The sequence below is a fragment of the Heterodontus francisci genome, chromosome 19 (genome assembly GCF_036365525.1).
Source record: "Heterodontus francisci isolate sHetFra1 chromosome 19, sHetFra1.hap1, whole genome shotgun sequence".
NCBI classification, from domain to species: domain Eukaryota; kingdom Metazoa; phylum Chordata; class Chondrichthyes; order Heterodontiformes; family Heterodontidae; genus Heterodontus; species Heterodontus francisci.
Window position 1 is genome coordinate 21,820,327 of NC_090389.1, and position 17,851 is coordinate 21,838,177.

The 17,851-nt window shown below is 43.9% G+C and overlaps 1 protein-coding gene across 3 annotated transcripts in view; it reads right to left on the reverse strand.

The window, feature by feature from the left end:
- Positions 1-17,851, reverse strand: part of rad18 (RAD18 E3 ubiquitin protein ligase) — a 396,256-nt gene that overhangs the window by 187,592 nt on the left and 190,813 nt on the right. For all 3 annotated transcript variants that reach the window (XM_068051447.1, XM_068051446.1, XM_068051448.1), the window contains exons 8-9: positions 17,307-17,380; positions 17,165-17,222 (exon numbers count right to left, since the gene is read on the reverse strand). In XM_068051447.1, coding sequence (XP_067907548.1) covers positions 17,165-17,222; positions 17,307-17,380 — 132 coding nt within the window. The remainder of the gene's footprint in view (positions 1-17,164; positions 17,223-17,306; positions 17,381-17,851) is intronic.

Genomic DNA, 17,851 nt, shown 5'->3' on the forward strand with positions numbered 1-17,851 from the left:
AAAATCATGTCAAGTTTGCATTTAGCATTTAACTTAACTTTAACATTAAATTCTAATTTATTTTATTCCTAGTGATAAACAAGATCCCTGCTAGAGGCAGCTGCACAGTTAGTTAAGTATGTAGCTAGTTAGAATTGGTTCCCTAGTCAACAGGGCCTGACTCAAGTCTCTGGAATTGCAGCTAGTATAAATACAGGAGGTTTTGCTAACGCACAAAGTAAGCAGCATGAAGTCCAGTTCGACTGTAAGACAGTGTTTAGCTCGGGAATTTGGTAAGTGAGGGAATTTGGTGCAGGGAGGGAGGAAGTCCTGTTCTGGTCTTTTACAGAACAAGGAATAATCTGAGAGAGAGACGGAGGCAACAAGACCTGAGAGCTGAAGCTCAGAGGCATTAATTAGTTGAGCAAGTAGGTGAACGGTTCTGGTGAAAGTTCACTGACCTGAAAAGTTAACTCTGCTTCTCCCTCCACAGATGCTAGCAGACCTGCTGAGTATTTCCAGCATTTTTTATTTTTATTTTAGGTGAACGGTTATTGGGTTTTATGGGTTTTTTTCCTCTCTAAACTGGGGCAGTAGTTTATTTATTTATTTTTAAATTTAGAGATACAGCACTGAAACAGGCCCTTCGGCCCACTGAGTCTATGCCGACCATCAACCACCCATTTATACTAATCCTACACTAATTCCATATTCCTACCACATCTCCACCTGTCCCTATATTCCCCTACCACCTACCTATACTAGGGGCAATTTATAATGGCCAATTTACCTATCAACCTGCAAGTCTTTTGGTGGTGGGAGGAAACCGGAGTACCCGGCGAAAACCCACGCAGACACAGGGAGAACTTGCAAACCCCACACAGGCAGTGCCCAGAATTGAACCCGGGTCGCTGGAGCTGTGAGGCTGAGGTGGTAACCACTGCGCCGCCCACTTTTTTATTTATTTAAAGTCACCCACAATTTTTTTTTTTTATTTAGAGATACAGCACTGAAACAGGCCCTTCGGCCCACCGAGTCTGTGCCGACCAACAACCACCCATTTATACTAATCCTACATTAATCCCATATTCTCTACCACATCCCCACCATTCTCCTACCACCTACCTACACTAGGGGCAATTTACAACTTGTACTGGGAGATATAAATATTGTATTAAATTTACAGCTTAACTAGTTAAACTACTTAATATAACTACAAATAATCATTGTGATATTTCTAAACTTGAAACGTACTTAATTAAATAAAACACAATAAACATGTCAGGATAGGTGATGTGTTGCAGCTGTTGCATGTGGGAGCTGGTGGACACTAGTGTGATCCACAGCAACTTCTTTGGCCTCCTTGTCTCAAGAGACAATGGGTAAGCGCCTAGAGGTGGTCAGTGGTTTGTGAAGCAGTGCCTGGAGTGGCTATAAAGGCCAATTCTAGAGTGACAGACTCTTCCACAGGTGCTGCAGATAAAATTGGTTGTCGGGGCTGTTACACAGTTGGTTCGCCCCTTGCGCTTCTGTCCTTTTTCTTGCCAACAGCTAAGTCTCTTCGACTCGCCACGCTATAGCCCCGTCTTTATGGCTGTCCGCCAGCTCTGGCGATCAATGGCAACCGACTCCCACGACTTGTGGTCAATGTCACAGGACTCCATGTCGCGTTTGCAGACATCTTTAAAGCGGAGACATGGGTGGCCGGTGGGTCTGATATCAGTGACGAGCTCGCTGTACAATGCATCCTTGGAGATCCTGCCATCTTCCATGCAGCGCACGTGGCCAAGCCATCTCAAGCGCTGCTGGCTCAGTAGGGTGTATATACTGGGGATGTTGGCCGCCTCGAGGACTTCCGCATTGGAGATATGGTCCTGCCACCCGATGCCAAGGATTCTCCGGAGGCAGGGAAGATGGAATGAGTTGAGACGTCACTCTTGGCTGACATACGTTGTCCAGGCCTCACTGCCGTAGAGCAAGGTACTGAGGACACAGGCTTGAAACACTCGGACTTTTGTGTTTCGTGTCAGTGCGTCATTTTCCCACACCCTCTTGGCCAGTCTGGACATAGCAGCGGGTGCCTTTACCATGCGCTTGTTGATTTCTGCATCCAGAGACAGGTTACTGATGATAGTTGAGCCTAGGTAGGTGAACTCTTGAACCACTTCCAGAGCGTGGTCGCCGATATTGATGGATTTCTGACGTCCTGTCCCATGACGTTCGTTTTCTTGAGGCTGATGGTTAGGCCAAATTCGTTGCAGGCAGCCGCAATCCTGTCGATGAGTCTCTGCAGACAGGATTTATTAATTACCTCAGAATTAAGGATCCTCTAAGCAAGAGTGATCATAACATGAATTTCACATTCAGTTTGAGGGTGAGAAACTGGAGTCTAAAACTGGTATCTTAAAATTAAATAAAGGCAATTACAAGGGTAAGACAATAAAGTGGACTAAAGTGGACTGGGAAAATAGGTTAAAAGGTAAGACAGAAGAGAAGCAGTGACAGACATTTCATAACTCTCAACAAAGATATGTTCCATTCAGAAAGAAAGACATCGAGAAGGATGCACCATCTGTGGCTAACTAAGGAAGTTAAAGATGGTATCAAATTGAAAGATAAGGTGTACAATGCTGTGAAGAGTAGTTGTGGGTCAGAAGATTGGGAAAATTTTAGAAACTAGCAAAGGATGGCTAAAAACAATGAGGGAGGAATTAGATTATGAGAGTAAACTAGCAAGAAATATAAAAACAGACAGTAAAAACTTCTGCAAGTACATAAGGAAAAGAGTAGCTAAAATAAGCATTGATCCCTTAAAGAATGAGATTGGGGAATTAATAATGGGAAACAAGGAAATGGCAGAGACTCTGAACAAGTATTTTGTATCTATCTTCACAGCAAAAGACACAAAAAGCATCCGAAGAATAGTAGAAAATCAAGAGACAAAAATGAAGAGGAACTTAAAACTCAGTATCACTAGAGGAAAAAGTACCAGGAAAACTAATGGGACTGAAGGCTGACAAGTCCCCTGGACCTGCTGACTTGTATCCTTGGGTCTTTAAAAAAAATGGCTGCAGAGATAGTGGATGCATTTGGTTGTAATCTTCCAAATTTCCCTAGATTCTGGAAAGGTCCTAGCGGATTGGAAAACTACAAATGTAACACCTCTAATCAAGAAAGGAGGGAGACAGAAAGCCAGTTAGCCTAACATCTATCATTGGGAAAATGCTAGAATTCATTATTCAGGAAGTCGTCGCAGGACATTTAGAAAATCAGAATATAATCAAGCAGAGTCAACATGGTTTTATGAAAGGGAAATCATGTTTGATAATTTTATTTCCGTTCTTTGAGGATGTAATAAGCAGGGTAGATAAAGGTGAACCAGTAGATGCAGTGTATTTGGATTTCCAAAAGGCATTCAATAAGGTGCCACATAAAAGGTTACTGCACAAGAGCTCATGGTGTTGGGGGTCGTATATTAGCATGGATAGAGGATTGACTAACTAAAAGGAAAGAGTGTCAGCAGAAATGGGGAATTTTCAGGTTGGCAAACTAACTAGTGGAGTGCCACAACGATCAGTGCTGGAGCCTCAAATTTTGACGATCTACATTAACGATTGGGATGAAGGAATAAAGTGCACTGTAGCCAAATTTGCTGATGATACAAAAAGATAGGTAGGAAAGCAAGTTGTGAGGACACAGAGTCTGCAAAGGGATATTGATAGGTTAAGTGAGTAGGCAAAAAGTTGGCAGATGGAGTATCATGTGGGAAAATGGGAGGTTGTCCACTTTGGTGGGAAAATTAGAAAAGCAGAATGCTGCGGTACAGGGGGATCTGAGTGTCCTTGTCCATGAATCACAAAATGTTAGCATGCACATAGAGCAAGTAATTAGGAAAGCAAATGGAACGTTAGACTTTCTTGCAAGGGGGATGGAGTATAAAAGTAGGGAAGTCTTGCTACAACTGTACAGAGCATTGGTGAAACCGCAGCTAGAGTACTGTGTACAATTTTGGCCTCCTTACTTAAGGAGGGATATACCTGCATTGAAAGCAGTTCACACAAGATTCACTAAGCTGATTCTTGGGATGAAGGGGCTGTCTTATGAGGAAAAGTTGAGCCTATACGCATTGGAGTTTAGAAGTCGGCTGCGTTTGCGGACAACACGAACACTAGGTGGCGCTGCAGTGGCAAATGCGCAAATGTAGCCTGTGCCACTTAAACGTCACAGTCTGCGATGTTCAGGCAGCTCCAGGGCTAAAGATGGCGCTGCTCAAATAATCACATAAAGGCAACGTAACCACATGACAGCACACAATGGCCGGGGAGGGAGAGAGCGAGCGGGCGGGCCGGGGAGGGAGAGAGCGGGCGGGCGGGCCGGGGAGGGAGAGAGCGGGCGGGCGGGCCGGGGAGGGAGAGAGCGGGCGGGCGGGCCGGGGAGGGAGAGAGCGGGCGGGCGGGCCGGGGAGGGAGAGAGCGGGCGGGCGGGCCGGGGAGGGAGAGAGCGGGCGGGCGGGCCGGGAAGGGAGGGCGCGAGCGGGCGGGCCGGGGAGGGAGAGCGCGAGTGGGCCGGGGAGGGAGAGCGCGAGCGGGCCGGGGAGGGAGAGCGCGAGCGGGCTTGGGAGGGAGAGAGCGAGCGGGCTGGGGAGAGAGAGTGCACCCGCCACCAAGGTCTTCGACCGCGCTCTCGCCGCTTCCCCCACTCCCGCTGTCTCGCCACGTTACGTGTCGACATCATCTGCGCATGTGCCAACCAGTCCTGGCAATGCGGAACGCAGCGCATGCGCAGAGAGCAGGAGCCCGTCTGCGCAGATTGGCCTAGTCTGATGACGTCAGCTGCCGGCTGTGTTGTCAAGAATCACTTTGTTAGAAGAATGAGAGGTGATATTATTGAAGCATATAAGATTTTGAGGAGGACTGACAGGGTAGATGATGTGAAGATTTTTTCCCCTTGTGGGGAAATCGAGAAGAGGGCACAGTCTAAAAATAAGGTGTCTCCCATTTAAGACAGAGATGAAGAGAAATTTCTTCCCTCAGAGTGTCGTTAATCTTTTTCATTCTCCCCAGACAGCAGTGGAGGCTGGGTCATTGCACATGTTCAAGGCTGAGTAGACAGATTATTGATCTACAAGGAAGTCAAGGGTTATGGGGCACAGCCAGGAAAGTGGAGTTGAGGCCTCAATCAGATTAGCCGAAAGGCCTACTCCTGCTCCTATTTTCTACGATCCTAGCTTCTCTCACTTCAGATTGAGAAATAATAGCATTGAATCCAGACACCAGCAACTGAGAGCAGGAACAGCCGACTGGAACAGAGTACTGTGATGCACCATTCACACATGTTAGCAGCCTATGCCACGAGCATTTCTCTCATGTGACAAAAAGCACTCACCCTGTTCACAACAAATTAGGCACAGCATAGAATGATTGTATGGCAAGCCCCCATCAACATTACCCTATCCACAGAAAAGTACCATCTATCCAAGTCCTAGAAGTACAGAATCATAGAATGGTTCCAGCATAGAAAGAGGCCATTCAGCCCACCGTGTCCATGCTGGCTCTCTGCAAGAGAAACTCACCTCCCCCATTCCCTCACACCTTCTCCCCGTAGCCCTGCAAATTCTTTCTGTTCAGATAACAAGCCAATTCTCTTCTGAAGGCCTCGATTGAATCTGTCTCCACCACACACTCAGGCAGTGGATTCCAGATCCTAACCACATGCTGCATAAAAAAGCTTTACCTCATGTCACTGTTGTTTCTTTTGCCAATCATCTAAATTGGTGCCTTCTGGTTCTGGATCCTTCCGCCAACAGTTTCTCCCTACCTCCTCTGTCCAGACTCATGATTTTGAACACCTTTACCAAATCTCCTCTTAATCTTCTCTTCTCCAAGGACCCTAGCTTCTCCAACCTATCTACGTAACTGAAGTCCCTCCTCTCAAGAACCATTCTGGTGAAACTTTCCTGCATCTTCTCTAATACCTTAACATCCTTCCTAAAGTGTGGTGCCCAGAACTGGATACAATACTCTGGTTGTAGCCGAACCAATGTTTTATTCAGGTCTACCATAACTTCCTTGTCTTTGTACACTATACCCCCCTATTTATAAAGCTCAGGATACTGTATTTCTCAACCTGCACTGCCACCTTCAATGATTTGTGCAGATATACGTCCAGGTTTCTCTGCTTTTGCACCCCCTTTAGAATTGTACCCTTTATTTTATACTTTTCTTCCTACCAAAATGAATCACTTTGCACATCTCTGCATTAAATGTGCATTGAAGGTACATTGTTCTAAGCAACTGACCAAGTCACAGAGTTACAGCATTTGCAATTACTTGGAGTTCCCTTCACAATGTCCTGTGTCTCCAGCCAGAGAAACCTCCCACTGGCAGGAAGGTCAGCAACCACAGAAGACAGTTTTGTCTGACAAAAATCTAGGCAGGAAATACAGAGAATTTTTTTTTACAAAACGGTGGTGGGAGAGGCAGCTCCATGAGCACCCCATCCACAATGATGGCAGAGCCCTGCTTGCGTGGACAGAAGACAAGGTGAAGCATTTGAAACCATCTTCAGCAAGAAGATCCATCTCAGCCTCCTCCTGAGATTCCCACCGTTACAAAGGCCAGTCTTCAGACTATTCAATGCACTCCACATAATATCAAGAAACCACTGAGTACACTGGATACAGGAAAGGCTATGGATCCTGACAACATCCTGGTTGTAGTGCTGAAGACCTGTGCTCCAAAACTAGCCGTGCCTCTAGCAAAGCTGTTCCAGTACAGCTACAACACTGGCATCTACTCAACAATGTGGAAAATTGCCCAGATATGCCTTGCCCACAAAAAGCAGGACAAATTTTATCTGGCCAATTACTCCATCAGTCTACTCTCAAACATCAGCAAAGTACTGAAAGATGTTATTGATAGTGCTATCAATCGGCACTTACTCAGCAATAACCTGCTCACCGACGCTCAGTTTGGTTTCTGCCAGGACCACTGAGCTCCAGACCTTTTTACGGCCTTGGTCCAAACATGGACAAAAAAGGTGAATTCCAGGTGTGAGGTGACAGTGACTGCTCTTGACATCGAGGAAGTATTTGATCCAGTGTGGCATTGAAGAGCCTTATTAAAACGGAAGTTAATGGGAATTGGGAGGAAAATTCTCCACTGGTTGAAGTCATACCTCACACCATCTGGTTGTGGTTGTTGAAGGCCAATCATCTCAGCCTCAGGACATCGCTGGAGGAGCTCTTCAGGGTAGTGTCCTCGGCCCAACCATCTTCAGCTGCTTCATCAATGACCTTCCCTCCTTCGTAAGGTCGGAAGTGGGAATTTCGCTGATGATTGGACAGTGTTCAGTTCAATTCTCAGCACTTCAGATAATGAAGCAGTCTGTGCCCACATGCATGGCAGCATTTTGTCTTGGACTGATAAGTTACAAGTAACATTCGCACCATACAAGCGCTAGGCAATGACCATTTCCAACAAGACAGAGTCTAACCACTACCCTTTGATGTTCAATGTCATTACCATTGCCAAATCTCCCACCATCAACATCCTGGATTTCACCACCAACTAGAAACATAACTGGATTGGCAACATAAATACTGTGGCCACAAGAGCAGCTCAAAGGCTGGGTATTCTTTCGGGAGTGACACCTCCTAACTCCCCAAAGTCTTTCCACCATCTGCAAGGCACATGTCAGGAGAATAATTGAATACTCACCATTTGCCTGGATGAGTGCAGCTCCAACAGCACCCAAGAAGCTTGGCACCATCCAGGACAAAGCAGCCCGCTTGATTGGCACCCATCCACCATCTTAAACATTCACTCTCTCCATCACCACTGCACCATAGCTGCAGTCTGAACCATCTACAAGATCCACTACAGCAACTCATCAAGGTTTCTTCCCCCAAACCTGTGATCTCTCCCACCTAGAAGATCAAGGGCAGCAGACGCATGGGAACACCACTGCCTGCAAGTTGCTTTAGAAGTCATACCTCCTGACTTGAAAATATATCACTGTTCCTTCATCATCAATGGATCAAAATTCTGGGACTCCCTACCAAACAGCTCTGTGGACACACGTTCAACCTCATGGACTGCACCGGTTCAAGAAGGCCCCTCACCACCACCTTCTCAAGAACAATTAGAGATGGGCAATAAAGGCTGGCATTGCCTGCGAAGCCCACATCCCATGAACACATAAAAACAATTATGATCTGGAAGCACTGCCTGAAAGGGAGGTGGCAGCAGATTCATTAACTTTTAAAAGGGAAGTGGATATACACTTGAAAAGAAGGCATTTGCAAGGCCATGGGAAAAGTGGAGAAGGGTGGGATTAATTCGACAGCTCTTTCAGTGTGTTGGCACAGACATGATGGGCTGAATGGCCTCCTTTTGTGCCGTTAGATTCTATGAGTCTATTGCAGACTCAGTACAACAGATTACCACATGGTATTTCCAGCTCGAGCATCTGATTTCAAATCCAGTCACCTTAGATGGGGTTAATCTTCTTTGTCTCAATCAAGCTATTATTGGGAACTGACCCACAGCACAGCACCGTCCCTAATTTTACAATTAACTCATGAGTTCCCAAAGGAATGGCTATTGTGGAAAATGACATTGACGCAGAACAGCGCTCTTTTGAGGCGAAACCACGTTGCTGGGGTTGAGCAGAGGGAGCTTTGCAACGCATCTAACACACCTGACAAAAATGATTTCTTTTTTGTCCTGTTATTGTGGTTTCCGTCACATTAAAACAGTTATGTACAGAGGAATGTTCAGGGTCAGATCACTTGGGCCGAGAAATTAATTCAGCAGGCCTGCTGGAAAATTAGGTCCAGGGGTTGATCCTCGCACTGGAATGGGTAGGCTTGTTCATTGTTTATTACAAATTGGCCGTATATCTTTAAACAAGTCTGTTGTGACAAATTTGTCTGCTTTCAAAGACTGAAGAAAAATCTTAAAATAATCCAAGTGCTTCCTGAGCATGTGGCTGAAATGCTTCCAGACAAGGGCAGACACACTCACAAGTTACTCCTAATGCCAAACCTGTAAGAGAGATTTGAAATAGGAGGGCCAAAATAATCTGGGTTAAGATTTTTAACAAAATCCAAAACAGTAACACCAGCTCGAATCTCCCAAATAAATATTTAGAATAGTCACATTTTTGAGCTAAAAAAATTCTATGTATCTAGTCATTCAAATTAACCTATTTTGAATTCACAAAAGTAGACTGTACATTGTAATGTTTCAAAGTTATGCTCTTCCTTATAAGCAGATAGACTTATTCACATTAAAGGCTCTATTGTATTGTCTTTAGTCAACTATGATAACCAAAATTATTCTACAGTTTGCAAAGAGAGAGGTTTGTATTCGTTCTTGCCTTGAAGTATAAGTGGTGAGTGTGTGGGTGGCGCAATCTGACATCTCTGGACTGAAGCAGGAAACTGTGTACAGGAGTTACAGCTGCAGAGTTTTTGCATTGATGATCACCTACACAACGAAAGTGCATTAAAAGTGCACTGCGCCACAGCAGGACAGCCATGTCAGACTGCAGCTCTTAGTCACGCATTGAGGCTCATCTAAATTGCTCCCCAACCTCTCCACTGGGGAAGTTTTAACTTAAGGAAGTATGTTTCCTGATGCTGGTGATAGGAACATCATTAATAATTTCCACATGCCTTATCTGGAAATAGAGTGTATGAAAGGAAAATTTTATAAACAGCTGAAAAATGATTAAACTGTACAAAAGTGCATTGTTATTTTCTAAACGTGGACAGGCACTGGATAGAATATGCAGTCCAGATATAGATGTCCCACTGGACTGCTTCAAAAATATCTATCATTTTCTCAAAATAAGTCACCAGCTTTTAAAAAAAGATTTTAACCAAATAACTGGGAGTCTTTTATTCAGATCTTCAGACTCTAGCTGTCTCAAAATGGCTATCTTTCAGCACATCAAAGACCATACAAATTCTTCTTTTTCTTTCTTTCTTTGGCCTCCTTGTCTCGAGAGACAATGGGTAAGCGCGAGTGGTTTGTGGAGCCGCGCCTGGAGTGGCTATAAAGGCCAATTCTAGAGTGACAGATTCTTCCACAGGTGCTGCAGATAAAATTGGCTGTCGGGGCTGTTACACAGTTGGCTCTCTCCTTGCACTTGTCTTTTTCCCTGCCAACTGCTAAGTCTCTTCGACTAGCCACTCTTTAGCCCCGCCTTTATGGCTGTCCGCCAGCAGACAAATTACTCTCTGTATAATGCTGCAAACTACCTGGTCGATTTTTAACTTGGCAATCAATAGGCTGTTTCACATCTTACTTTTTATTTCAAAAGAAAGAACACAGGCTCAAAAGCTCAGTTTAATTCTTCACTTTTATAAAAAGGCTCTTTACTTCATTATATAGGAGAGAAACATTGGCTCAGATTTTGTTGGAACAAGGCATCTCGTGGCATTTGTTCGATTTTCTTTTTCCCCTCACCCTTCAACTCAGAGTTATTGCCCTGTAAGTTGCCGGAAATGCAAGGTCGATGAAGCAGTGGGATCTTGGTAAACGATGGGGCCAACAGTGTAACTCCATAACCAATAAGATTTAAGGATCGAGAAAGAGGCAGAGGAATGACAGAGAGCAAAATCAGAGTCAAATCAGGCACAGAAAAAGAAAGTGGTTGGATTGAGAGAAGAAAACAGACAAGGGAAAAATAAAATAAATTTTTTTAAAAAGTAAATTGAAAATCTCTAATAATGATTTACCATCTGCAGGAATGAGACTCTAGTTTCAATTGCTCCCTTTCTCAGCCAATGCGGTTCTGTGGTATTGCAGGACCATAAATCTCGTCAAAAATAAGGTACAAACGCTGTTAAGCAGTAGCCCTAACTTTCTGTGGTGAGTTTAGTTAGTAATTAATGCACAAAAACAGCAATTTCTTTAATTCACAGGGAGGTTGAGGGGAGCTGCTGTTTTCGCAAGGCTGACGGTGGAGCAAAGCAAATCGTCCAGCAACTGTAGCAATTTGTAATATAGGGGCTCTCACTTTCGCGTCACAAGTTGCTGGACCATTTACAGAATAACAGCGTGCGTATTACACTTGACATTATTTTAGCTGATCCGTCCTGCTTAATCTAGTGTACTTTCATGTGAAAATCTCATTTCATTTCTGTCAACTGTATCCATCTTTCCCAACTCCACTGACACAACCTCAATCACCAACACTTTATCCCTGTGTTGCTCAGCTTAAAATGCTCTCGCCTTATCTGACCCAAATTTGGACAGAATCTATAATTGTAGTGCAGGATGTTCCTCCCAGTTCAAGTGGATGCAGTATGCAAATTTTATACACAAATGACACTTCACAGAAATCCTAGTGACTAATCTATGCTCCTTTAAGATTCAAGTTCTGGCAGTGTTCCACACACAATCTCCTGTGAGTTTAAAGAAGTTGCTGCATTATTTACTAATTAAACTCACCAAGAAAGTTAGGGCTAGTACTTAACTACCTAATGATAAGATTCATGTTCCAGTTTTGCCACAAAGCTCTCCGGCCAAGAACCATACAGGTATCAGACACAAACATGAACTGAATTAAATTGGGTACAGCGGATGAATGCACTTGTCTGATTTGAAATGGATTGTTCCTCAAAAATATGGCAGAGACCATGCATGAAGACATAAAACATACACTTTGTGCATGCTGCCACTTCCAAGATCCTACAGCCAATTTCCCTGATCTAAATGCTGCCTTAAGCTATATCAAAAAGGAGGAAGTACTTTCCAGACTTGGCATTGGATCATTTGATTTTAAGCCATTGGGGAAAAGGTGGTAAGATCCAAATTTATGCGATAATCATGTTGCGTGTCCATTTTGTCTAGCAATGAAATGGGAGCCCATCTCCAATGAACTGTTTTTCACTTGTTCATGGGATGTGAATGTCGCTGGCAAAGCCAGCATTCGTTGCCTATTCCTAATTGCCCTTGAGAAGGTGGTGGCGAGCTGCCTCCCTGAACTGCTACAGTCCGTGTGGTGTAGGTACACCCACAGTGAAGGGAGTTTCAGGATTTTGACCCAGTGACAGTGAAGGAACAGCGATACAGTTCCAAGTCAGGATGGCCTGGAGGGGAACTTGCAAGCAGTGGTGTTCCTACATGCCTGCTGCCCTTGTCCTTCTAGGTGGTAGAGGTCGTGGGTTTGGAAGGTGCTGTCGAAGGAGGTTTAGCGAGTTGCTGTGGTGCATCTTGTAGATGGTACACACTGCTGCCACTGTCCACCAATCGTGGAGGAAGTGCATATTTAAGGCGGTGCCTGAGATGACAGATGGGGATTCGGTTTAGCATCTCATCTGACATCTCTTAAAGTTCTCCCTCAGTTTTGGACTGAAGTGTCAGCCCAAATATATACCTGGAGTGGGATTTGACAACTGACCTTCTGATTCAGAGGCGAGAGTGCTAACACTGAGCAACGTTGACAGTATCAAAGTTTTTCTTTTTGTGGAATGATTGAATGGTTTGAGTTTTTTTTTTGAAAGCTAGAATTTTTGCCCTTATACTTTGGTACCAACTGACTGCAGCTCTGCTTCCTTGTCACTTACAAGTGCTTAGTGTTTCCAAAAGGTTCCGTTTAATCATACATGCTTAAATTGGATATTTTATTCAGAATCAAACCTAAAAAAAAAGATCCAGATTTTCCTCGGCACTTGTGCTATTGCAATGGTGCATCAAGACAGCGCAATAGAAAGAGAAAATTATGGAGTAGGTGATGCCACCATTAATTGCAACACTCCATATTCTTCTGGGACTTCTGCAACTCCCTGCCACTACCCCTCGTCAAAAACAAGGAAATCATTGCTTCCCCCCCCCCCCCATTCAAATGGCAATGGCACTTGCCATTTACCTACATTTAAACCAGTTTTCATGCTGCTGTCACTTAGACATATAAGAAATGGTTCAAGAGGGCTGACAGTTGTCAGATTTATTGCTACAAGATCGAGTTTAAACACCCAGTTGCTAAACATGTATTACTGCTGCAAAGATTACACAGCTAGGATGTCCACTGCTTGCAACCGGGATTGTCAATTTTAAGACTGCCATACCATATGTCCGGAGCCCATTCAATTTAGGAGATTGAGAAGTCAATGACCCCTCCTCTGACTACCATTCTGAAGTGTAGCATTTACAGATGTGATTGCTTCAAAGGGCATGATGTAACAGATATACATACCAGCTATCAACTAACACATCAAAAACTGCAGGGCACTTTGTGATGTCTTTACCCACTAGGCGATCCATGGAGGTCACAAAACAATGAACAGGCTATGACCAGCCCTTGTAGGTGCACAGAAACCCTACGCTACAATAAGGAAATAAAATCAGAAAATGCTGGATATACTCAGCAGGTCAAGCAGCAGCATCTTTGGACAGAGAAACATTTCAGGTCAATTCACTGCAACAGTGTTGGAGGCTAAAGACAAAGAGGTCAGAGTGGAGTGGAGAATTAAAATGGCAGACGACATGAGCCTGAGGTCACCGGACACCCAATCTGCTTTTGGTCTCCCCAATGTTATGCCCCCACAATAAGGGTGTCACAAGGTCAAAATCCTCGAAATCCCTTCTTAGCAGCACTCTGGAAGTAACTGCACCATACAGACGGCAGTGGTTCCAGAAAGCGTATCACCACTACCTTTTCAAGAGCAACTTGGAATGGACAATAATGCCAGCCTTGCCAGTGACACCGTATCCTGAAGAGTGCCCACAATAATGCTGCACAACATCGCAACTGAGTTTGGAAATTCCACCATGTGGAGGAATACATGCATCATTGCTCTACTATGCTATATCCTGCTCCCCCTCCCCCACCCCACCTCGATTTCAAATATTTATTCAGTGAAGCAAACCACACAATTAAAGCCAGACACTCAAAAGGCTAAAAAAAAAAGGAGAGTTTGGTAGGAAAGTGCATCCAGTAGTCATCATGCAAAACCAACACTTAAGACAAAACTATTCAAACTTCCCTCAGGAGATTTAGATGATTAGTGCCAAATAAGACAAAATCTTCAGTACAGCTAGTCTCTGTGCTCAAAGGAAACCCACTACTGCTGCACACACCCACCAAAAGAAATTAATTTTAGACAGCAACTAATGAAATGAGCCAGGAGCTGCAATTCGTTTTATTCAGCAAAGCCTAATGCATCAGTGATAAATACAAATAGGCATACTGCGAGTGCTAATGGAAGTCATAACCTGTCACTAATGTACTGATCTGTAGAGAGTTGCTGCCTTACCCATTTCCACTGTGACTCAAGTAGGATGTGCAGAGAACACCATAAAAACAAACAGAACCTACTGTGCTCCTTAAAAGGGGAACTGATCCTGCAGAAGAAAAGTTTTGGAACATAATTTTTAGGAAAGACCATTAGGCCATCGGTCTTTCTCATAGGCCAACCTCATTCAGCCGCCTTCTCACTTGATCAGTAAATTCATTCTCCAAGAAACAGACCCAAATGTCCAGTGTGCCCAGATATACTAACTACTTCAAATACTTTTCCCTAATAAGCTTGTTCTCCAAATCTATTCCACGTTATAATAAATAAGCTCCACCTAACTTCGCTTCTTACTAACTTTTGATTTACCTTCTGATTTATTAACTTATATCCCTTCAGGTTTGAACCCTTCACCACAGCGAACAGCTTGCCTGATTGATTTTGCAAATTCCCTCCAGCCAGCTTTGCTGCCCATTATGACATTTCAGCACCACCACCAAGTCTAATGTAACCCATTTTGTTTACCGAGTCCTCTCAGGGCAATGACACATTCTGCTTTGAATTGAGCAGCCTCGGAAGCGAGTAGAAAATATTTGGCTTTCCTTTGTCTGGGTTATAAGTCAGCGGCATTTTTGCAAGAACAGAGGCAAATCACGTACGCACAAAATGCGTACAATTCTGAGCTCACGCACGTGGCATGTTTTATGCTCCTCAAAGTGGTCCTCAATATCTATTGGGATGGTGGCCTTCAACAAAAAGTTACCAACACTGGTCCAGGTTCACATGTAAAGAATGGTCATTTGGACAAGATATCAGAAGGCTCCTGGTGCCCATGGAACCAGTCTCCAGCAGGAGTCACCTATTTCAGGAAAGGCAAGATGATTAATTTTCACCACTAAGTCCCTGTGTTTTAAAATCATTCACATGCTCAAATAGTCTGCCAACACTCACTGCCCAGGCTTGCTCAGAATGGCTACCTAGGGTACACACTGGAGGACTGCCAGCATGGGTGGAAGTGTGCCCCAGTAAAAGTTACTGTCTTCATCGAAGAAGGACCCTTTCAGCTGATAGAAAGAGGAGACTTTCATTGCCTTGGTCTGGGTTAAGTTTGAGCTCAGGTCCTAGAGCCAACAGGCCAGCATGCTGACCTACTACATTAAAGTTGCCCTAAAAACAGAATTCTCCCAACCTGGCATGCCAAATTGTATTCAAATGATGGAAAAACAAAGAGTAGCCCGATGAAGTGAGACCTACAAGAAGTGGGAAATGGGCGTTAAGGTCAGCTCTCCTGTCAATGTTCAAACCATTGGTTGTTGAAGACAGCGAAATGCAACTTTAATTATTCATCTGCTTCTGTAAATGTATTGCTATTCCATACAAACGCATTCAAATGTAGTACTGAGTTAATGGTGCATTGGCAGAGGTGTCGCCTTTCAGATGTGATGTTAAACCGAGGCTCCATCTGTCCTCTCAGGTGGACATAAAAGATTCCAAGGCACTATTTTGAAGAACAGGAGAATTCCACCCAGTGCCCTGACCAGTATTTATCCCTCAATCAACATCACAAAAGCAGATTATCTGATCATTATCGCATTGTTGGGACAAAATGGCTGCTGCTTTTCAAACACTACAACAGTGACTATACTGCAAAAAGTTGTAAAGCACTTTGGGATGTCCTGAGGGTAGGTACTATCAATTTTAGTCCATTGTTGGTACCATCTTGGACTCAGAGGAATCAGTCTCCCACTGAAGCAGTCTGAGGATCTTACATTTCCAGTAGTTAAAGAAAGAACTTACATACCTCCTGGGCTATTCAAGACCTCAGAATGTCCCAAAGTGCTTTACAGCCAATGAGGTACATTTTGTGATGTAGTCACAGTTGTAAATTAGGTAACGCAGCAGCAAATTTATGCACAGAGATCCATAAACAGTGTTTAGATAAATAACCTGATAATCTGTTTTTAAGTGTTGGATCAGAGTTAACAATTGGCCAGGACAGTGGGGAGAAGCTAAGATCATTTATTTTGCTGCTGTTTATGAGAGCTTGCTGTGCACAAATTGGCTGCCAAGTTTCCAAAATTACAAAGTGACAACACTAGTAGTACATGAAAGGTGCTATTTAAATGTAAGTGTAAATTATCCCTGCTTACATCTGCCTCTTGAGTTGTTCTGGCAAAACCCACCTCTGGTCACAGGTGAGATTCAGAGCTGCTCTGTCATTGCTACTTATTAGCCCGACAGCACTAGCACCAACTATATGGTGAAGGCAGCATCTGAGCTCAACACCCACCATCCATTTTTCTGTTAATGAATTATTCTCAATAGCAGCCAGAATCTCTCAGCAGAGAAAGGAGGCTATTCGGCCCAATGTGCTATTTGTGCTCTTTGGGTTATCCAATTAGTTCCATTCCCCTGCTCTTTCCCCATAACCCTGTAAATCCAATTCCTTTTTGAAAGTGACTACTGAATCTGCTTCCACCACCCTTTCAGCCAGTGCATTCAAGCTCATAAAAACTGTATAAAAAGAAATTCTCATCCCCGCCCTTGATTCTTTTGCCAGTTAACTTAAATCTGTGCCCACTGGTTACTGACCCACCTACCAATGGAAGCATTCCCCCTATTTACATTATCAAAACTCTTCATAATTTTGAACACCTCTACTAAAACTCCCCTTAACCTTCGCTACTCTAAGGAGAACAATCCAAGCTTCTTTAGTCTCTCCACTTAAGCAAAGTCCCTCATCCCTGGTAACATTCTAGTAAATCTCCTCTGTACACTCACCGAGGTCTCAACATCCCCAAGTCTTTGAAGGTTGTTAAAATTGGTCACGGAAGGAGGTGAGAGCATTGCCACTGCTCAAGCACTCAAGTGCAACAGTCAGAAGTATTTACGTGCCTCCAAACCCTTAAACAATGCAAGTAAAACAATTGAACTCACGATATTCTTTGTGGATTTCATCGATTTCTTCTTCTGATTGGTCCTTTGTGAATTTCATCTAATAAAAACAATTGAAATTGTCTTTTTTGCTCCTCCATAAAAATTTAAATAAATTACATAGAAAGCATCAAACAATACTCACGCTTTCACTTGCTTTGCTTTCAAGTTCAGCTTGGGTCTTCTCATTCCTCTCAATTTCTCTAGCGATCTCTACGGCTGTTTGAAAGATAAGTGAAATGATTTTAGGCATGAACTAACCAGAAATTATGCAGGAGATGCATGACAGGTAATGACACTATTGCACACATCCAGAAGGTGCCTCTCGGTGAGAAATGCACATGTCAAACAAAATCCTGGATAAACTTTATTTATTTATTTAGAGATACAGCACTGAAACAGGCCCTTCGGCCCACCGAATCTGTGCCGGCCATCAACCACCCATTTATACTAATCCTACATTCCAACAACATCCCCACCTGTCCCTATATTTCCCTACCACCTACCTCTACTAGGGGCAATTTATAATGGCCAATTAACCTATCAACTGCAAGTCTTTTGGTGGTGGGAGGAAACCGGAGCACCCGGCGAAAACCCACGCAGACACAGGGAGAACTTGCAAACTCCGCACAGGCCGTACCCAGAATTGAACCCGGGTCGCTGGAGCTGTGAGGCTGCGGTGCTAACCAC